The sequence below is a fragment of the Papilio xuthus genome, unplaced genomic scaffold, assembly GCF_000836235.2.
Source record: "Papilio xuthus unplaced genomic scaffold, Pxut_1.1 DF827679.1, whole genome shotgun sequence".
Taxonomy (NCBI): Eukaryota; Metazoa; Arthropoda; class Insecta; order Lepidoptera; family Papilionidae; genus Papilio; species Papilio xuthus.
Window position 1 is genome coordinate 4,713,634 of NW_013530970.1, and position 20,125 is coordinate 4,733,758.

At 33.2% G+C, this 20,125-nt stretch overlaps 5 protein-coding genes across 10 annotated transcripts; 3 read left to right on the forward strand and 2 right to left on the reverse strand.

Moving 5' to 3' along the window:
- Positions 1-548: 548 nt before the first annotated feature.
- On the reverse strand, positions 549-3,812 carry LOC106117914 (dynein light chain 2, cytoplasmic). Of its 2 annotated transcripts, none has more exons than XM_013312430.1 (3): positions 3,702-3,812; positions 2,269-2,392; positions 549-1,283 (listed from the first exon to the last, which is right to left on the reverse strand). In XM_013312430.1, the coding sequence occupies exons 2-3, from the start codon at positions 2,374-2,376 to the stop codon at positions 1,122-1,124; spliced, it is 270 nt and encodes an 89-aa protein (XP_013167884.1). In that variant the 5' UTR covers positions 2,377-2,392; positions 3,702-3,812; the 3' UTR covers positions 549-1,121. The 2 variants fall into 2 exon arrangements, with proteins under 2 accessions (XP_013167884.1, XP_013167883.1); XM_013312429.1 differs by lacking the exon at positions 3,702-3,812 and adding an exon at positions 2,636-2,732.
- Positions 3,813-4,197: 385 nt separating this feature from the next.
- Positions 4,198-10,444, forward strand: SF2 (splicing factor 2). 2 transcript variants are annotated; one of them, XM_013312370.1, is made up of 6 exons: positions 4,198-4,555; positions 5,829-6,045; positions 6,517-6,663; positions 6,938-7,017; positions 7,616-7,731; positions 9,232-10,444. In XM_013312370.1, the coding sequence occupies exons 1-5, from the start codon at positions 4,377-4,379 to the stop codon at positions 7,725-7,727; spliced, it is 735 nt and encodes a 244-aa protein (XP_013167824.1). In that variant the 5' UTR covers positions 4,198-4,376; the 3' UTR covers positions 7,728-7,731; positions 9,232-10,444. The 2 variants fall into 2 exon arrangements, with proteins under 2 accessions (XP_013167824.1, XP_013167826.1); XM_013312372.1 differs by having other exon boundaries at positions 4,200-4,555; positions 7,631-7,731; positions 9,232-10,212.
- A 428-nt stretch (positions 10,445-10,872) lies between these two features.
- Coq5 (ubiquinone biosynthesis protein COQ3, mitochondrial) lies at positions 10,873-13,442 on the reverse strand. Its single transcript, XM_013312541.1, has 7 exons — positions 12,835-13,442; positions 12,491-12,640; positions 12,270-12,399; positions 11,838-11,976; positions 11,374-11,462; positions 11,185-11,296; positions 10,873-11,093 (listed from the first exon to the last, which is right to left on the reverse strand). The coding sequence occupies exons 1-7, from the start codon at positions 13,016-13,018 to the stop codon at positions 10,992-10,994; spliced, it is 906 nt and encodes a 301-aa protein (XP_013167995.1). The 5' UTR covers positions 13,019-13,442; the 3' UTR covers positions 10,873-10,991.
- A 19-nt stretch (positions 13,443-13,461) lies between these two features.
- Positions 13,462-15,314, forward strand: LOC106117996 (protein GUCD1). Of its 3 annotated transcripts, none has more exons than XM_013312544.1 (5): positions 13,462-13,580; positions 13,720-13,921; positions 14,353-14,434; positions 14,504-14,691; positions 15,039-15,314. In XM_013312544.1, the coding sequence occupies exons 1-5, from the start codon at positions 13,538-13,540 to the stop codon at positions 15,229-15,231; spliced, it is 708 nt and encodes a 235-aa protein (XP_013167998.1). In that variant the 5' UTR covers positions 13,462-13,537; the 3' UTR covers positions 15,232-15,314. The 3 variants fall into 3 exon arrangements, with proteins under 3 accessions (XP_013167998.1, XP_013167999.1, XP_013168000.1); XM_013312545.1 differs by having other exon boundaries at positions 13,462-13,556; XM_013312546.1 differs by having other exon boundaries at positions 13,466-13,556; positions 13,704-13,921.
- Positions 15,315-16,380: 1,066 nt separating this feature from the next.
- LOC106117995 (uncharacterized) lies at positions 16,381-20,059 on the forward strand. Of its 2 annotated transcripts, none has more exons than XM_013312543.1 (5): positions 16,381-16,515; positions 18,653-18,805; positions 19,050-19,163; positions 19,358-19,549; positions 19,622-20,059. In XM_013312543.1, exons 2-5 carry the CDS (start codon positions 18,662-18,664, stop codon positions 19,895-19,897), a joined length of 726 nt encoding a protein of 241 aa, XP_013167997.1. In that variant the 5' UTR covers positions 16,381-16,515; positions 18,653-18,661; the 3' UTR covers positions 19,898-20,059. The 2 variants fall into 2 exon arrangements, with proteins under 2 accessions (XP_013167997.1, XP_013167996.1); XM_013312542.1 differs by lacking the exon at positions 16,381-16,515 and adding an exon at positions 17,249-17,351.
- The last annotated feature ends 66 nt before the right edge of the window (positions 20,060-20,125 follow it).

Sequence of the window (20,125 nt, forward strand, 5' to 3'; positions counted from 1 at the left end):
GTTCATTGTCCTTTAGTGAGATTTCTATTTTCTGTTCTCGGCAGTAACAAAAAGATATGGTAGAATCTGCAGTAACATCTTTTGCTGGAATGAGGTGGTTCGAACGGTGTAATACTACGACCAAACAGAAGACAGGCGTGAAGTGGAAGCAATACCGTGTAGTCTGGATGAGTACGTCCCGAAGGCCTAATTTGTTCTATTCCTCTTTCCATTTTCTTAAAAGGAACGGACTCGAAGAGTTGTATTTGACAGAGGAAGGGGAAATAACTTTTCTGGGCGTCTTCTACTTTGTCGATAGGTAGGCAACGTATCTGCAAACGTCCTACAGGCAAAGGCCATTTCGCTATTTTGGCGAAGTATCCAATTGCTATTTTGCCGCCTTTTGCAATCTCGTCGAAGGCACTAGCTTAACTGTAATAGTTACTGGTTGCGGATGTTAAAGTGATGAAATTGGTCACAAGCAGCTTTCGACTTGCATCAGGGAACCTTTTCTTGCTGATTTTTCTTCGAAAATTGTAATGTATGAAATATGAAATAAAACATCAAAATGGGTTTGTAAGAAAGTTTAATTTATTATAGAAGTAGTGAAAATATCTCCAGTGTATGTAAAAACAAAGAAATAAACAATAAATTTAGATAAGTACTAACATATGACTTCAGCTATGCTAGGTTAAAGTCTAGGAATAAAACTAAAAATTTTAATAATATAAATACACTAAAAGTGAATGTTTTTCCAAGTCGATTGAACCTTAACATAAAGCTAACACAGAAACATACATCAAGTGCGCCGGGTACTAAAGTGTTGGAGATTCGACGCGTGAGAAACACCGTCTATAACAAGGAGGGGGTGAAGAGGCATGGTGACCGCACACTACCCATTCACTCACACAACCGCACTACATGTACACATACAACACCTCCCGAAGTCAACACACCCCAAGAGTCAGATAGGAGACATTAACTAGGTAAATGCTACCTACAGGTAGGAATGTAAAGTGTCGTGTCCTGTCACGGTGCATGGGATGAGTTGGCAGATTGTTCGAGAGGTGGACCTCGAACCCGGTTATACTATGTCCATCGCTAACAACATAAAATTTAGAGCAAAGGTGCAGAGTAGGGGATTAACCGCTCTTGAACAGGAGAATGGCGACCTGGCCAAGGTAGAAGTATATGAAGTGACGCGTCTCGTGCGTGACATACGAGCCGAAGTTGCGGCCGACTATGCAATGCCATGTTGGGTTGTACTTCTTGTCAAACTCCTTCTTGATGAAGGCAGCAATGTCCTGCAAGTATACACATACATAAGCATTCAGACCTTTTTAGGGGTCCATACCTTGAGGAAAAAAAACAAACCCCTTAAAGGACCACTTTATTGTCTGCCCATCAGTTTGGTGAAGACCCTTTTTTTTAAATGAATAAATTTTATTAGTATAGTAGAATACTAAGACAATCATTTGGTGTTAATTATTTCTTAAATCCAGCTAGACATTTGAGATGCTTCAATAAAGATAGTTTACTCAAATTCAAGCTTTAGTTCCAATATTTCATTGCAATTATTCATAATTTTTTTTAAGTTATAAATATGATATTAAAGTTGACCTATAAAGGGGTCAAATAAGCAACAAACTAGTTTATCAATTTTTTCTATGAGAAAACTATTGCCTAATTTTAACCGCAAAATTTATCACAGGCAACCAAAATTTGATAAGAAACCCATATCAGCCTCGCAACAATTTAACACTTTCCATTACTGCTAGTGTTTTAATTGAATTAGTATTCACAAATTCATGGCCAAGCAGTGGCATAGAGTTTTGTAAAGCTATGGATAGAACCAGTTTAAAATTAGATATAATACAATGGTGTAAGTTTCTACCACAAATAATCTGCTTTTATCTTATTGACCATATTGCTTTTATTAAGTTATAAGCTTATAGTGTTCTACCTTAAGTCAATTTATGTTTTATTTCAGTAAACAAATTCTGTTAGATAAACCAAATAACATAGTGCCAAGTTCTTGCCGACAGAGTTTGCTTATATATGGCATTAGTCTTTATTTTTAAAAGTCACACATTGGAATCATCAGAAATATTAAGCACCAATAGGATTTTGGCTTAATGTATGGATATCCGATCTTGAGGTTGAGAGTTCATATCCTTTTTTAATATTATCATAAACTAACAAACCTAAAGCTCAGTTGGAATGGTACAAGAATATTCGTAAATTAACAAAAACATGTAATACAAAAATAACATCAAAATTCATAATCACCTTTTCGATGTTGAACTTCTCAAGGGCCTGTGTTGCACAGTCCACTGCATCTTGCTGCATCTCCTCGCTCATGTCAGCATTCTTGATCACCGCCTTGCGGTCGCACATGTTGTCAGGTTTATAGCTGCAACAATGTTTAACAAATTTAGATATAGATGAATAGAATTGTCTCAAAACTGGATCAACATGTTCAGTTGTACATTTTTTTGTAATAAAATATACTCAAAGGATGTTCACAAAAATTATTTTAAATTTACTATTGCATCAACAGTTTCCTAAGTAAATTTGGAATATACAAATAAACAGCAAGTAGAAAGACAGGTACAATTTTAAAACAAAGAAAAGTTTTAAAAAATCTTGTGATTACCAATTACGCCATGGTTCAGTATTTGAGGCAAAATCCCCAGATTTTTGATCACGCCAAGACATACTTGTGTTTGGTAAAGAAAAACTCTTTGCAATTATAAGACAAGACTGGGAACTGTCAATATTTCTGTACTAATATATAGGGGGGCTTACAGGAAGTTAGTATTATTATTGACTTAGATCTTATTGGGAGGGGGAGGATAAGTATCATGATTGTTCTGTGATTCCGTTCAATGCAATTGCATGTCTTGTAATGTAATGTTTTGTACAACTGATCCATGTCAACAATTAGCATTTGGTGAGTTGTATTTTTTTTAAATTTAATATTTGTATTTTAGTTTTAATTTATTTTATGTAAGAGCTAATTAAAACCGAATATGTCATGTAATCAATGAATTTACATATGTCAAAAATAACAATTGAATTTCATGAAATCGTCAAAATAAAAACCATAGGTGTTCTTACAGCAGTTTCAATAAAACGTTCTAACTTCACACCCACCCTGTTTCGATCCCGTGTTCACACCTAGATTTTCACCACATGCGTATAACAGCCCCATTGATTGTTTACGTTCAATAACAGCAAAACTATTTATAGAATGCTGTAAAGGTCAGGCGCGAAAATCGGGACATCAGCGCGCCTTTTATGAAAAGGTATTTTCAAAAGTGGAGAAAATTCAGGCGTTCAACAAAAAATGAATTATTTTTACCTGGCGCTAGTAAACGACTGCTGATGATTTTTTCTTGCTATCCTAATCTTAGCTTTAGCAGTTATACCAGTCATCAAGATAATAGAATTAAAGGAACTAGTTTGGAGCTCAAAGTATGAATTTGATTTCGTTAAAAAAGGAATATGACACAGTGTAATTTATCCCCATAGAAACTCACGAAATTTAATCAATAAAACATTTTGCTAGATACCCAAAGGTTGAGACTAGAGATTAATTTCACCCACGTTAGAAGTCAAGAATTTTTGAGAAAATCAAGAAAAACTTAAAATTATGTACCCATTTTAAGAACTAGAATTAATAGTAAAGCTAAGAATATTATTAAAACTAAAATACTCACGTTTACTTCGGGCTAAAGAACAAATTCTCACGTAATGATTTAGATACCGGAGATCGTATGCCTACTTTCCAGAGGATTCTTTCACAGGCTTCTTTCAGTGCGGATTTTGTCCAATTGCGGCAGAGGGCGTTCGAAATTCAAAACGATTCGAAACACAAAACTCGGTTATGTCGTGTTATATATATGGCCAAGAAGGACACTTTGAAGAATGAATTTCTATAAAAAATTATGTATTTCCTTGATTAATTCTAACGTATACAAATTAAAAGTGATCACACATTTTATTCAGTATTGATTGATATTCTTGAAACGACATATTTTTCATTGAAATGTATTTTTAGGTAATGTTTTAAAAATTGTTTATTTAGGTTGTATATTAATTTTAATTTTGAAACAAAATAAAGAGTCATGATTATAAAAGCGCGTGCGTAAGCAAGAAGCAAGTCATAAATGTTGACTTCAAAAGATTGTTTGTTGCCATTCTATACGAATATCCGATCTATTCGTATCGTTGTCGTTTGCTGTTTACCGCCATCTTGTATTTGACACAAACGCTTCAGCTGAAATATCTATTTTATTCTAGATATATTAAAAAACTTCGTAACTTAGTACATAAATACTTTAAAGTTAAGGAAATAGTTATTTAAAAGTTTACATTTTTCAAAACCTATAACAATGTCAGGAGGAAGTAGCAGCAACCGAAATGAGTGCAGAATATACGTAGGGAACCTACCGCCGGACATAAGAACAAAGGACATTCAAGATTTATTTTACAAATTTGGCAAAGTTACATTTGTCGATCTGAAAAACAGAAAAGGTCCACCATTCGCATTCGTGGAATTCGAGGATCCGAGGTGAGAATATGTTGGTTAACATAATATTTTTGGCGGTTAAAGATTTCTTATAAAATTTAACGTGTCATAATGTCATATCATAATCTATTGATATGATTACAATTCATTTCTTTTTTAAAATAATTTCAGCATGTGTCGTTTATTTGACCAGAAACAGTTTTTTGGTGATCAATTTTGCTACGAACTTTATAAGTCGCTTTGTAACCTCATGTTAGAGTAGTATCTTTAAATCTCGCATGATTTTTATCTATAATCCTATATAGTAACATAGCAGACAGCTTAATTTGTACCAGCATAGAGTCATGATTTGCATTTCAAGCTGCAAACTGCTGGTCACCAGGCAACTGGTAGTTTGTCACCAAGTTATATAAACCGCAGCTCATTGGTTCAAGCTTATATGCTGAATTAGAACCAGTTCAGAGCTGATTTATACTTTAATGCATAACAATCAGCATGAACGCTGTCTAGAAATACATTTTGACTGTCAGCGCTAATAATTAGTGTGACCACCAGCCATATGTCTAACAATACATGTCAGATCATTATGTAAAATATATAATCTTACATTTTTATTTTGCATTATCACAAATGTTATCAAAGTATCTTATTTATTATAAGAATGATAAGGTCTTCAGAGTGTTTAAGTGGGCTTTGAAACTGAATACAGATAAGAAATTGATAATTTACTTTACACACAACAACTTTATGTCTATCTAATTATATGTTTGTATAAATACATATTGTTTTCCCTTTCTATATTGTAATGGAGCATTGGTGGCTCAGTGGTCTAATGCTTGACTTGCAATCTGCAGGTCCTGGGTTCGAATCCCGCCATGTACCAATGTGTCTTTCGATTTCTGATTTACATATGTACATTTATCCGACGTTCTTACGGTGAAGAAAAACATCGTGATGCAGCCTGCACATATCTGAGAAGAAAATCAAAGATATGTGTGAAGTCAACCAACCCGCAGTGGGCCAGCGTGGTTGACTATGGCCTAGTCACCCCTAACTTAGGGTAGGCTCCGAGCTCTTCGGTGGGGACATATAGTGATCTGATGATGATGATATTGTAATGGCAGTTGAATTTCATTATCAATTTATTGGCCTAGTTTTAATGTAAATTGTGGGTGAATTTTGAACTGATATTTTGCTTATGAAATTGTTTTAGGTTAATATTTTACATAATAGCAGTTCATATGTTTCTTTGGTATATGAGCTAGGTAGGGTTAAATGCTGAAAATATTTTTTCTACATAAGTTTTGCACATCAGGGATGCAGATGATGCGGTACGTGCAAGAGATGGCTATGATTATGATGGTTATCGTCTCCGAGTGGAGTTTCCTCGGGGCGGTGGCGGAGGTGGCGCAAGAGGCGGGCGCGGAGGAGGGGACCGCTTCGGTGCCAGACCTGCAACCAGAGGCCCTCCGGCTAGGCGTTCAGAGTACAGAGTGCTTGTTACTGGGTTACCACCGTCTGGATCTTGGCAGGTTGGTAAATAGATCAGTCAGGACATAATTTTAATATAGCATCACATGCCCAATTAAAATCTCAACATTTATGTCCCATCACTAACCAATCTGACACTTGACTTGGTAACGAAAGCTCGCCATTTATTCTAAATGATTCTAACTAATAATGTCTAAAAGTATAATACATACATGTGAAAAACTTAGTACCTCAAAAATTAGTACCTTCAAAAGGTTTAGACCATACTTCGTTAAATTAGATAGTAATCAAATGTGTAGATTTTTTTAAATCTTACTAATATAAATACGAAAGTTTAGATGGATAGATGTTTGTTTGAATGTATCTCCAAAATGGCTTAACAGATTTTGATGAAATTTAACATACAGGACATAGTCCTGAAAGAACATTAAGGCTACTTATTAAGTTTTTTTTAAATTCCGTGCGGATGGAGACGCGGGTGACAGCTAGTGTCAAATAAAAATTGTTTCCAGGATCTTAAAGACCACATGCGTGAAGCGGGCGATGTTTGCTTTGCTGACACTTTCAAGGATGGCACCGGTGTTGTGGAGTTTCTCCGTCATGAAGATATGAAGTATGCAGTGAAAAAACTTGACGACTCACGGTTTAGAAGCCATGAAGTAAGATATAATTTATTACCTACATATGTCACCTTGTATTACTTGATGAAATATTAATTGTTTGGTGAATATAAAATTCTCTTGTTCAAGTTCAAATCTAACACTAACCCAGTCTTTCAATTTAAAAAAATGTAGCGACGTATTGTAATCGTACATGCAAATTGGAACTTACTTTTTTAATGTCATTACATATGTTAATGCCACACAATGAGTACATTTTTAAAGTAATATGCAAATTAAGTTAGCCATATGTGTAAAAAAAGTATAATTTCAGGGCGAAGTATCATATATACGGGTGAAAGAGGACTACGGCGGCGGTGGTGGTGGTGACAGATACAGTGGTGATCGTGACAGGTAATATTAAACTAGATGTCGGCCGCGACTCCGTCCGCAGGAAATTAAAAATTAGTAGTCTATATGTTCTTCCAGACTATGTTCTATATGTATGCCAAATTTAATCAAGATCTGTTCAGCCGTTCTCAGGATACCTTCAAACAAACATCCATCCATCCATTCAAGCACTCACTTTTATAATACTAGTAAGATACCTATATGATTTACTTTCATAGACATTTATTTCCGCTAAAGTGTAAATCACAGCCTCAGATCAAAGTACTTTATCATTATGCAGTCTCCTTGAATTTAGCAACGAATTATTAGTTTCTTAATAAAAACAACATTAATATGTAAATGATTACTCGCAGTCTTTCAAACATGTTTGTGTATTACCAACATTGAAATTTTATCGTTTTACATTTTGATACACAAAAAAAATATTTCCTTATTCTTACAAACATGGGTCAATTCATCTGTTCTAAGTATGCGTTAACTATATCACATACCGGGTCTTCTGTGTACTCCAAGGAATCCCGATTGCCTATTTTGGGTTTCCTGTGCAGTATAGTCCAAAATCTAGGACCATGTATCGTGGACTATGAATATTTGTATATAGAGGTGCTTCGGGCAGGTCGCGGTCGTATTCACCGCGGCGACGCGGATCGCCGACTTATTCGCCGGTGCGTCGCAGCTACAGCCGTAGTCGCAGCCGTGATCACAACTACTGAGCAGGTCAGACCGTTAACCACTTTACAAACATTATTACACACTCGAAATACATATACTATTTTACACACTTGAAATACACATACAACATGATTTTATACACTTTGAAATATAAACGTTTTTGACCATACTTGAAAAATACTAGACTTTACACACTTGATATACACTCGTCTTTGTACACACTTGAAAAACATATACGAAATGGTTTTATACAATTTGAAATATAAACGTCTTTGTACATACTTCAAAAACACTAGGCTTTTTACACACTTGATATACACTCATCTTTATACACACATGAAATACATATAACAAAATACACACATTCGTTACATTTACAAATGCACACAATCCTATGTAAAAGATAGTGCGAAAGCTGAAAAAAAAATCAACTGTGTCATAAATGTAGTAGTTTAAAAAATATTGAAAAATAAAATCTAATTCCAATATTTGAAAATACCTAATTTGACGTGATTTAATCAATACTTTATTTCAGCGGCACGTAAAGGATATAAGAAACTATTTTACATATAACTTTATTTTTTTTTCTTTTTTTTTTTGCTATCCTCAAGTATACGAGGTTACTGTTAACATATTATTTTTACAAAGTTTTTAATAGTATTTTTTACATTTTATTTACATTTACTGTTTCGTATGTAATCTATTATTGGTCAAAAAAAGTTTTTATGATAAGCAGGCCGTCTAGTTGGGTGCTTTTTAATCCTGCCGAGTCCATCATAGTTTAAATTATAAGATTTTATTATCTGTTATCTTAGTTTATTTTACTAATGTTTTAGAGTAAAAAAAGTTATCTGGCCCGGTGAGAGATGTTGCTAAGTTCTGTTAGAAATCATGTAAAACCTACATAGACATAAAAGACTTGCCAGCTACATTATGAAAAGACAAAGTGCGCTTTGAAGCGATTCCATAGTGGACTTCAAAAATGTATGGAACTATTGCACGATAGTCACTACACATGACTTATTAAAAGTTATTGTCAGTACACATTACATTATATACAGTATACATTTTTGAATGCATTTTGTCAAACTCTACAGGACAGTCTATATATCAAAATTTAGTTTGACTTATTACTTAGGTTAGATATCCTTTTAAATCTTGACATAAAATAATTTGTAGCAAGCTACAGTCTACCAAGGACCTTGTAACAGTTTTTTAAATTGATAGCGAAGCGCTAGTAAGTGTTACTAATTTATGGAATACCACAGTGTTCCCGCTGCTTGTTTGCCCTCTTCTCTTATTTAAAAAAAAACTATACCGGATGATGAAGACTCATGACTCTTTTTCTTGTAGCTATGGTTTAACAAGGATTTTGTTTTTTTTGTATTAATCGGGGATCTAGTTATAGAATGTGGATTTCATGACCTTTTTTTTTGTTGGTATGCTTACCGGGTCAGATAACTTTCTCTTTTTTTGGTGACCGTGTGAGATAAGTGTAGGGCAATGTGTAGAGGGTGTCGGACTGAAGGTGATGTTGTTTGACAGTGTGAGCGAGCGAGGAGCGGCGGCTGGCCGGGCGCCGCGACCCCGTAGCCCCGAGACTGCGCCCACTTAGCGCTATGCCATGTTTATAATAAGATCAACATATGTATGTCCATACTACTTGTTTTGCAGGCGACATGTCACGTGCACTCTCCTCTCGTCACAAATGTAAAAACCCCTAATATGCTGAATTTTGTATTTAATGAGTCGCTTACAGAACGAGTTGAAATTGATATTGTAGTATGTAATTGAGTTGATATAATTAAAAGTACGTTTTTTTTTGTTTCATCCACTGTGGATTTGGCTCGTTGGATGTGCTTGGCTGGAGGTGTGAGTCAGGATGCCGTAGGATAGGATGGCATGGGATGGGATGGGACCGTCGGGTAGGACGCGCGCACTCATCGCACAGGAATACTCGGATTTTCGGATCGTACCAAAGGATCTCGGACGGCTGCGGTCTCACTTGTGGATTCTGCTCGATATCGCTTGTAGACGTGAACTGTTAACTTTTTGGATTGTGAATACGGACGTCACTTCTTAACACAGGACCACCGGATCATGGATCTTTGGGTATGATTTTAATATAAATTTTTGCCAAATAACTTATGTTGAGTGCACGCTCGGTATAATATGAGAATATTAATTGTTTGTTTTGGATATCCTTAACTCACACTTTATTTGCTTTACTCGATGTCTGCGTAATTATCCTACTCGTAGGTGCGCCACGGCCCTGAGGCGAGAATACATTAGCTTTGCTCATTAGTCTTAGCCCTAACAATTCGATGTCATAAATGTAATTAGCATGCTTTATTGAGCTTTCATACAATATTTACAGTAAATCTATGGCGTGTGCGAAAGTGAGAGTGCTAGAGATTGTATGCCGGTTCATTGTTTTCCATTGATTTTTCTATCTGTGTGAACGTTTTCAAAAGAACAGAGATTGTGTTTTACATTATTGAATTGTAAATTACAAATTTTAAAAATCCAAAAAAAATGTTACTTAATTATTATGAATTTCGACTGATTATTTTTGTCAACCATTTTTGACGATATCATAGCGTGTGAAATGTAATTTAGGTAATGAACCAGCATTCCAAAGACCAACATACTTTGAACTCAATAAATATCTCTTAAAAAAAATTATGTTTAATTATTTGACAATCCTTGTACATGTGATAAGATGGCTCGGCTAAAAAATCAAACTATGAACATAAAAGGTAAGTTTGTAAACCATGTTAATTTAGCTAAGAGTAGTGACACATTTTCTTTTAGGATACTGCTGTCCGTCACTTTGTGAATTAGTTACTCATTAACCGTGGGTTTCTGACACCAAAATTTCTGAATAAAATACTAGCTGTTGCCCGTGACTCCGTCCGCGCGGAATTAAAAAACTATGTGTCGCAGAGTAATGTTATATAAAGCTTTCCTATATAAATGGACTATCCAACAAAAAAAGAATTTTTCAAATAGGACCAGTAGTTCCTGAGATTATCGCTTTTAAACAAACTTCCGCTTTATTAGTATAGATATCGTTATCCTTGTCTTTCATCTCTGACGAAACAGAGATAACAATATGTTTTAAACAGTGAATTTGAACTTGGAAACCCACAGTTAGTAGTATTTTAGTTACACAATGAGTTGTCTTAGTTGATCTTTGAATCTGTTGTATTAATGGATTAAATTAGTAGTCGTATTGACTTAAATTTATTTGTTGAAATTTCTAAATAAATTAACTAATTTTAATAAATTATTATCTTTAATAACTATATCTTAAAACCTGAATGAATCGCGACGACGCCGAATGTTAAATTCTCGTAAGTCACCTGCCTAAATCCCGCGTCCTCTATCATTCCTTTAAACTTCTCCTGAAATAATAAAATTCGAATTAAAATAATAGAAAACTACAAAATTAGAAAAGTAAGAACAAAGAATGGAATTAAAGTCAGGAAGACTTACTTGATCTGGAAATTGTCTGATACTTTCCACTAAATATTGGTATGGCTTCCATTGGCCGGCTATGAGCTGTCCTAATACTGGTATTACTTGAAAAGAATACTGGTCATATAACCTAAAAAAAGAAATGTTCATTTATGTTCACAAACTATGTTGTTAAAAAATTTAAACGAATATAAATTTAATTTATACCATTGCATTCCAGAATTAGGTAGCTGACTGAATTCTAGGCACATAAAACGACCGCCCGGAGCTAGTACGCGGTAAGCCTCTTCTAATACCTGTAAAACAGTACATGTCAGAAAACTGTGTTATTCAACATATATATATATATAGCTTTCGCCCGCAACTCCGTCTACCCGGTATTAAAAAAACTTTATAGTAACCTATGTGTTCTTCCAGAATATGTTCTACAACTAAACAAAATTTCAGCGAGATCCATAGAGCCGTTATAGAGATACCTTCAAACATCCATCCATCCAAACATTCGCATTTATAATATTGGTGTCCATCACCAAAAGATCTATATGAAAATTTATTACTGCTTTTTTAAAGAGTGAGATCTTTGACAGCTGTTCTCATGTAAGTGTTTCAGCTGCAATAATTAAAATAAATACTGTTGACATGATCCCTGTAATATGCCAAAGTTCACAAACCTTATCAATATGTGTGCAGTTTCTTATACCAAATGCGATAGTATATGCTGTGAAGCTCTCATCCGGTAAGGACAGTTTTTCTGCATCACTACACAACCATTGAACATCAACACCGCTCAATTCTTTTGTATATCCTTGTCTACAAAAATAAATAACACTTTCAATGCCATTGATTCATCTAAGTAACAATGTGATGCTTTTCCTACATATGTAACTTTGTAAGTTACTCAGACAAATGGACTTATTACAACTTTTGCAAGCTGATTTATGCTCTATGTTTTCACGAATTGCTGTTATTGAGACATGTTTTAACGCCATCATTGCTTCAAGGATTTTCACATAGCAATAAACTTTGGGTGTGTTGGTAACACTGAATGTGTTAACAAGATCAAAGCAGGTTAGCTTAGGTTTTTGAATACTAATGCTATTTACCTTTGTGCTCGAAGTTTTCCAACATCAAGCATAGCTTGGTTAATATCACTAACAGTGACAGAGCTTTGCTTATTTTCAGGTGCTGGACCTAAATTTTTTAAATAATCTATATACCTAAATGAAATGTCCCCTGAAAAATTATTGGTAATAAATTCTTAGGAATGTGTTAACATGAATTAGTAACTCTTATTTATGGATAATTATTACAGAGTATCTCATACCAGTTCCACCGGCAACATCTAGGAGTTTTGTCCCATGTGTGGGTGCTAATCTATGAATGAAAATATCCTTCCAAATTCTATGTATGCCAAGAGACATTGCATCATTCATAACATCATACTTTTCAGCAACTGTTTCAAATACTTCGTGCACTGAAAGTAAAATAAATGTTAGTTAAAAAGAAATGCAATAGTACACGTCTAAATATATAATTGTTTTTAATCAGAGCACGACTTTCTAGTACTTACAGTAAAGGTTATATTTCTTTTTGATAAATTAACAAAGTATTCTGGCCTCGAAGTACAAGTATTAAATTACATTATTATTAATGGTTAAAGTGACTGACCTTTTTTCCATTTCTCTTCCTCATTAACTGTTTTGAAACCAAAATGAGTTTGTTTACTTTTATCGGATTCTTCTTCACTGAATGTCGCTTTCGTTTTTGTACTATACTGTCTTATTTTACATGCACTATAAGTTAAGTTTCGCAGTTGTAATAATCTGAATGTTTTTCTTGTTATAAAAGACATTTTCTTTCTATTTTTTATTTAATACTATTTTTTTATATTTATACGGTAAGTTGTCAACAAAATGATCAGCTGTTTGTCAATGTCAAATTGAAAATCTGAAATGTTGCTATATTGGTTTTGTATTGTGAACCTACCCAAAAGAGAACCTTGGCCAGAATCTGTTGTCATTTTTAAGAAATTTGACGAACCTAACAACTATAGGTAGCCCGAGAACTAGAAACTTTACAATACACTAAAAAGTACATGAGCAAAAGTGAATGCAGTAGTTATCCTCAACTTGCTTTGCAATTCCTGTCGAATTTGGATTTAAAAAACTGAAAATGTCAATGTCTAATGTCATTGAGCTGTTTTGATACGAGATTCAAAACAATACTTTTATCTTCGTTCAAAATATTGTATCATTTCCTTTTTATTAATAATCGAATAATAATATTTCTATATTTCTAAGCAGGAAGATAATTAAAAAAGGTAGATAATAAAAAAGGGGAATATTAACACACATTACGAGAGTTGGAAAGAATGTCTACAAGAGATAACAGTAAGCAAACTTATAAAACTATAGGTACTCGTCTTCGACGATATCTTTTGTGATAAGTTAATTCTTATAAATGTATAATTTCCTATTTTTAAAGTAATGAAATTGAGTAGAGTTTAATAAAAAGTAAAATACATACTAAATAAACAGATTTTCTTATTTCCAGTTCCTACAAAACCTAAGTATATTGAGCATAAAGTACATCATTACCAACAATGTTTTAATTGGGACTGTGGCATTGCATGTGTTATGATGTTACTTTCATTAGAACAAAGAGACTATTTAAAAAAGCATTTCACAAAGATATGCCATGACGAAGGATTCCTACAGTCAACATGGACTATTGACCTTTGTTTTTTATTAAAAAGGTAAAAATTATAGATTATTTGGCGCACGAAAATATTATAAGATCTTATACTTGGTATAAATTGGCCAATATATTTCTAAGAATGTTACTTTCAAAAAGTTAACATAATATAAATTAATTTTGATTAAATAGCATTCTCAGTTTTGTACAAAAAATTGTAATAGCAATGAATGTTTTAATTATTTCAAATACTTACTAAATTACACCAACAATTATAGTTAGACTCTGTTTAGTTAAACTCTTGTTGTACCCATTAACCACTGGTGGCATTATGGATATTGATGTGGTTATAAAAGAATTTGTTTAACACTTAATGTATCACCAAAATAACTTCGTGTATAAGCACTTTGTTATTTATTTGTCAAGATTGTACTTCCGAGCTCTATATTTTTTTTGGTTAGGCTGTTAATATTTAATTTATAATTGGTACAGATTTGGTATTGAGCATTGTATGTACACTATTATAAAGGGTGTCAATAGTAGACGAGCCATCAATGATGGAATAAATTATCAGGTAATCAATTTCATCAACATGTGACATATAAATGAGATTAAAAAATTAATACTTTATACATTTTATAAGGCATGTAAACGAGTACAAATTCGGATTTCTAATGCCGAAGAAGTTGGAATTTCAATAAAAGAGAAAGAGTTAAGAATGGAAGAGCTCTTGTCTCATGTAGAGTGTAATGGCCCGGCCATTGTTTTAGTCGACTCCCCCTTATTAATATGTGATTTGTGCAAACATAACAAGATGAAAGCAGAGTTCAGGTATGAATTTTTGTTCTCTACATAGTTGTATGATTTTTATGTTCCCAAGTTTGATGAGTCCCTTCTCTTTCCTTCTTGTTCACGAAATCTGTTGAAGCTTCATCTCATAGAAATTGTTTTTGAGAAGATAACTCCAGAACAGCTGCAAGGATTTGACTGAAATTTGGCATAAATGTAGAACATAATCTGGAAGGACACAAAGGCTACTTTAGTTTTTTTTTATTCCGCGCGGGCGACAGCTAGTAAATCATAATTATGACGTATCGTAAAAAGTTTTTAATTACTTTTCGTTATGTTTCAATCTATAATTAAGGCACACGAATAATATTTAGTATTTGCATTTCCAGACGTGCGTTCGGTGGTCGTTACAAAGGTCACTATGTTCTAATTGTGGGTCGCAGCGGGAATAAGGTTTTGTATCGTGACCCAGCATTAAGCGCACGACTGTGTGCCACCAGTCCTGCCCGATTGCATGCAGCAAGACGAGCCCCCGGCACTGATTTTGATGTTATACTTATTAACAGAGATTATAGTACGTGATAAACGAATTTAAAATATATATGCTACAATCTAAATGTTATTTTGTTATTTTACTTACTTTTGCTAGAACTTAATCTTTACTTTACCCGATTTATTACTCTATGAACTTTATTTTTCGAGTTATAATAATTTTAACTAAATAAATATATATTCATAAATTGTTATAAATTATCCCAACTTCATGTTACAATTTTTTTTGTACATTTGTTATGTCAAAGACTATGTAATATATGTCAAAATGATGAACATGAAACGAAACGTTCCGAAGTTTTGAACGGGGAATCCCCGATTGTCATTTGCAAAGTTATTTTTACGTTCGTTTGATTCTTGTTACCTACATCATAAAGCTTATTATACAACATTTTAACGGTTTACAGTTGGTTCAAATTACAATCTGATATTTATAATCACAACAAATCACAACTGCATATTAAGATTTATTGACAAACAACTACGATATACGTATATCAAAGTGTTTTATACACAAATGAATATACTGAAAAGACCATTAATGTGTTTTACGATGTATAACATTTAAATACATAAAATTACTGTAACAAATAGATAATTAATGTACTACTAAAATATTATACATTACAATTGTCAGTCTTTGTAATAAAATTACCATGTTTTTATTCATGCTTATGTATTCAACTGGGATAATACAATGAATGGACATCTAATTTCTTTGTTCGTTCTAATGGCGAAAGCTAGAATTTTGAGACAAAATCATAGGAAAGAGATAAAAAACTTTTGGAAAAAAAAAATCGACTCAACAGACTAAACATCGGAAATAGTTGCCTAAGTTGCCTGAAGAATTTAAAACTACGTACGATGTCAAAAAGCTGTGAAGTTTTAATTAATGTTTTTGTGGTTCTCATCAAGTGGTTTCTATTTTATATTAATTGTCTCATTTTACCCTCGGAAAAACTGTAAGTTATTCTATATGCATCATAATTAAACGAACAATGTTAAAGGGTTAATTTAATATAATTTTATTTTGTCTTCAATTTTTGATAGGTTTACAAATAAAGATACAAAAATCTCTTCTTTAGTATACCAAAATCACTGGCAACATTAAGATCATGATATTCGGGTATTTTTATTGAAAATAGGAATAAAATACATCTGTGAAATGGATTGCATAGTCACTGTTGACTGGTACGAGAGTATAGCGTCTTGAATCATTGGTCCCTGCTTTTATGAGCTTATAATTAAATTATTTGTAAAGCATTTGGCTTTTAGGTTATTACTTATTTGCCAATCTGATGCTGCTTTTTTTCGGTAAGTATTTTTTAATGTTCTTTTGCGTTTTAGAATTATAAATTTACTGATTCTTTCTTTAAATGTTAGACAATATTGTGCCAGAGATAAGATTCAATGTTAGGCGGTATATAAGATTTTACTATTGCGTATTATTTTTAAAATTCTTAATAAAGTAACATCAATTTTAAGTACTTCGATATGGTTAATAATGTGAATATCTTATATATAAAATTCTCGTGTCACAATTTTCGTTGCCATACTCCTCCGAAACGGCTTGACCGATTCTCATGAAATTTTGTGAGCATATTGAGTAGGTCTGAAAATCGGCAAACATCTGTCTTTAATCCCGCTCGGACGGAGTCGCGGGCGACAGCTAGTAATATAGTAAAATGATGAAATGTTAAAACTTTCACCGAAATGCGCCTTTCAAAATATAACAAAAGATTTTATAACCTAATTTTTTTAAACGTCTGTTTTTACTATAGAAACACCTGGAATATTTTTTTTTTAAAGAAGGAGGTTATCAATTGGTCAGTATTTTTTGCGTAACTCCGCCCATGGTGCTCCGATTTTGACAATGTTTTTCGATCGAATAGTTTTTTTTACCTAACCTGCGGGTAGTGATTATTGTTGCTGTTTACCTCATTATTTTTTAAACAAATATTTGGGATGCCTCAAATTCGATGTCGTCATCAAGTCCATGACGTACGGCTTAGCATCTTTCCTCCATCAGTTGGTAACATCTTATCAAAAAAATAAGATACGTTATCAAAAACAAAGTCGGTATATCGCAATCTGTTTTGATTCAGTTTTGTTTATACGTCTAGAAGGAGCTATTGTTTGTGAATTTACAGGTGAGATATTATTCTAACACCTCTTAAATGTAAAAAAATATTAATTACCGCTTCGAAGTTTGAATTGATGAAAATTTTTGCTGATTTTTTTTCAAATCGCATACGTTGATTCAATATTATATTGTTAAATGTTTACGATAAGTTGTTGCGTGGTAAAAAATGCCGACATACTTTTTTCTAACCAATATTTTTTTTGTTTTAGCATAGACAATACTTGATTTTTAATACAATTATTTATTTTTTATCTATTGTTAATTGGCGGCAGATTTGCTGTTTTTTTTTATCAATATTCAGGTTTTGGAATTTTTCGCCGTAATTTTACAAAACATTTTTTTCCAAGAATCAGTTGCATTTTGGTGTTATTTTTAATAAGTAGATTCATTCTTATATTGTATTGAATTGAAAAAGTCTTATTCTCAATAGCCAGAAAGTTTTTTTTTTTTGCTTTGGCTTTATACTCAATTATAGTATATTAAATAACATTTGTTCGATGTTTTTAAGTGCATTTTATTAAGAAAGAGAGAGAGAGAGAGAGAGAGAGAAAGTTCGTTGGTAAATTATAAAGGCCTTATAGAAGACAATATATAAAATTAAAATTAATTCACAATTTATCATTTAATTAATGCGAGATAAGATTATCAGGGCGTGTCGAAAACTGTTTTTGTTTGTTGTCGCTCCAATTAATTACTTCGATTAGTTAGGATTTATTAGGATTATTAATAAATATTTCCTAAACAAGACTAAGGTAAGAACTAGACCAGGGGTGGTTAACTTGATTAAACCAGAGAGCTATTTGCTGACGAAACCTTTGAAATCTTAAATAAAACAGTACTAAATTATTATATTTTATTAAAAAGAAAATCAATAATTCTGATACCAATTTAAATTAGAATCAGCATCTGAGCATCTTCCGTTACGTTATTTTTATTTTTCTCTTTGTTATGTTCGTCTGGACTAATAATCGAGTTCGTCAATTCGGCCACCCCTGACTTAGACTATCCAATACAAAAAATTAAAGATAATAAAAATGGCGACGACATTAAAACTGTTCTTGAGTAAAACGAACGCTTTCTCTTTATATATAAGTACTAGGTGTCGCCAAAAAACTTAAGTAGCCTATGTGTTCTTCCAGATTATGTTCTACATCTATGCCAAATTTCAGCGAAGTCCATTCAGCCATACCAGAAATGCCTTCAAACAAACATCCATCCATCCATCTAAACATTCGCATTTATAATATTAGTAAGAATTAAGATTTTAAACCTAAAATTTTCTTTGAATACTTCTTTGTTTTCTTACAGTATACCACTATGTCTAAACGCACGGTGCTGAATGAAATTTACAAAGGACTGGTGGAGTCCATATGTATACCAGCTGAGCTGCATCATAAGAACGGCAAGAGGTATGCCAGCTTTGGCACAGTAGTACCTATACATTGCTGCACCCCTGAGGAGGTAAAAATGTTTACATACACGATAGTTTTAGTAAGATTTGGAAAGGAACGAAAAGAAATTGGCAAGGTTAAAATTGCGATAGAAATAGTACGGAATTTATAAGGATGGTAGCTAATAAACATTTCGACGTAGAATTACGAATGTAGAAGGAGAAAAGAGTTCTTTAAAAGTTAAAAAAAAACATTTTGCCACTGGTATTGTTGCTATGTCAAAAAACTTTGTGATTTAAAATCTGTGTTGCCAGGTTAAAGAACGCGTGAACAACACTCATCATTACTGCGATGTGTTCGCCGAGGAACTTCTAGCGCCGCTCGGCGAACTTGCCTTTGTCCGACTCGATGAAAATACAGCTGAGAAGGTATACCTAAAACATAACAATGTTTTTTTTCGTAATGGACATAAAGTTAGTAACTGCTAGTTGAGACAAACATGTCAAAAACTCAACCGCAAGAAAGTACTGTCAAAACTTAATAGCAACATATTTGACCATGATAATTTGTGTATATCATTTTGTTAGGCGTAATAACCAAGGATTTTATTTTATTTTTCTAGGTATTTATCAACCGTAGTAAGCGTGTCCTGATAGTATCCAGCGACGGTCGTTTAGCGCAATGGCGTTGCGCACCAACATTCGAGTCCGCTAATCACTATATTGCTGGCACACCGATCGTCAACAAAGAAGGTGCCTTAGTATCGGTTGTCACTGCTAAAAGAGGAAATCATTACGCCGTTTCTAACTTTGAAGTAAGTTGATTATCTTAAAGAATAAGAAAAAAGAAATATCATGACAAAATAACTGTTTGAATTCGATTTCAGGGCGAAGGTGGATATTTCGAAACAACTTTACCATGGGAAATGGTTCATCCTATGCAGGGAGAAGTAATTTATGGCGACCAAACGTTTTCTTCGCGGGACGAGTTAAGAAAACATTTGGCGAATTTATCACCGGCAGAAGTAACTTCCGATCTACCAGTGCGACCTGTGTTGTTGACAGGAGTCACTCCAAGAATAACTTTAATTACCCATAACGGAAGACAACTTGCCCATTATTATCTTTATGGAGTCCACGCTTCAGATGTTCAATACTTATAAAGATTTCCCTACATTAACCAATAACCACCAATAATGTACAAAATATATCGATTTGCATCTCGTGAAAATCGATTTTTATATCCCTATATACATTTTTAAACTTTGTTAAAAACTCAAACCAGTTCAGTAATTTTAAGACTTTAATTACTTAATTGACCATTAATTATGAAAAATTTAAATTCTTGTTATTTAATTAGGTAATATATGTTTTTCTTAGTAATGTATTTG

Bases quoted from the DNA above. Each gene is read 5' to 3' on its own strand.
- LOC106117914 (XM_013312429.1), bottom strand. From the start codon at position 2,697: ATGTCTTGGCGTGATCAAAAATCTGGGGATTTTGCCTCAAATACTGAA. The intron at 2,393-2,635 runs GTAATCACAAGA...ACATTGTTGCAG, and splicing joins ACTGAACCATGGCGTAATTG to CTATAAACCTGACAACATGT. The intron at 1,284-2,268 runs GTGATTATGAAT...GTATACTTGCAG, and splicing joins AGAAGTTCAACATCGAAAAG to GACATTGCTGCCTTCATCAA.
- SF2 (XM_013312370.1), top strand. From the start codon at position 4,377: ATGTCAGGAGGAAGTAGCAGCAACCGAAATGAGTGCAGAATATACGTA. The intron at 4,556-5,828 runs GTGAGAATATGT...TTTGCACATCAG, and splicing joins GTGGAATTCGAGGATCCGAG to GGATGCAGATGATGCGGTAC. The intron at 6,046-6,516 runs GTTGGTAAATAG...AATTGTTTCCAG, and splicing joins CACCGTCTGGATCTTGGCAG to GATCTTAAAGACCACATGCG.
- Coq5 (XM_013312541.1), bottom strand. From the start codon at position 13,018: ATGTCTTTTATAACAAGAAAAACATTCAGATTATTACAACTGCGAAAC. The intron at 11,977-12,269 runs GTAAATAGCATT...TTATTTTTGTAG, and splicing joins GGAAAACTTCGAGCACAAAG to ACAAGGATATACAAAAGAAT. The intron at 11,463-11,837 runs GTTTGTGAACTT...ACTGTTTTACAG, and splicing joins ACTGCACACATATTGATAAG to GTATTAGAAGAGGCTTACCG.
- LOC106117996 (XM_013312544.1), top strand. From the start codon at position 13,538: ATGTCTACAAGAGATAACAGTAAGCAAACTTATAAAACTATAG. The intron at 13,581-13,719 runs GTACTCGTCTTC...TCTTATTTCCAG, and splicing joins GCAAACTTATAAAACTATAG to TTCCTACAAAACCTAAGTAT. The intron at 13,922-14,352 runs GTAAAAATTATA...TAATTGGTACAG, and splicing joins CTTTGTTTTTTATTAAAAAG to ATTTGGTATTGAGCATTGTA.
- LOC106117995 (XM_013312543.1), top strand. From the start codon at position 18,662: ATGTCTAAACGCACGGTGCTGAATGAAATTTACAAAGGACTGGTGGAG. The intron at 19,164-19,357 runs GTATACCTAAAA...TTATTTTTCTAG, and splicing joins ATGAAAATACAGCTGAGAAG to GTATTTATCAACCGTAGTAA. The intron at 19,550-19,621 runs GTAAGTTGATTA...ATTCGATTTCAG, and splicing joins ACGCCGTTTCTAACTTTGAA to GGCGAAGGTGGATATTTCGA.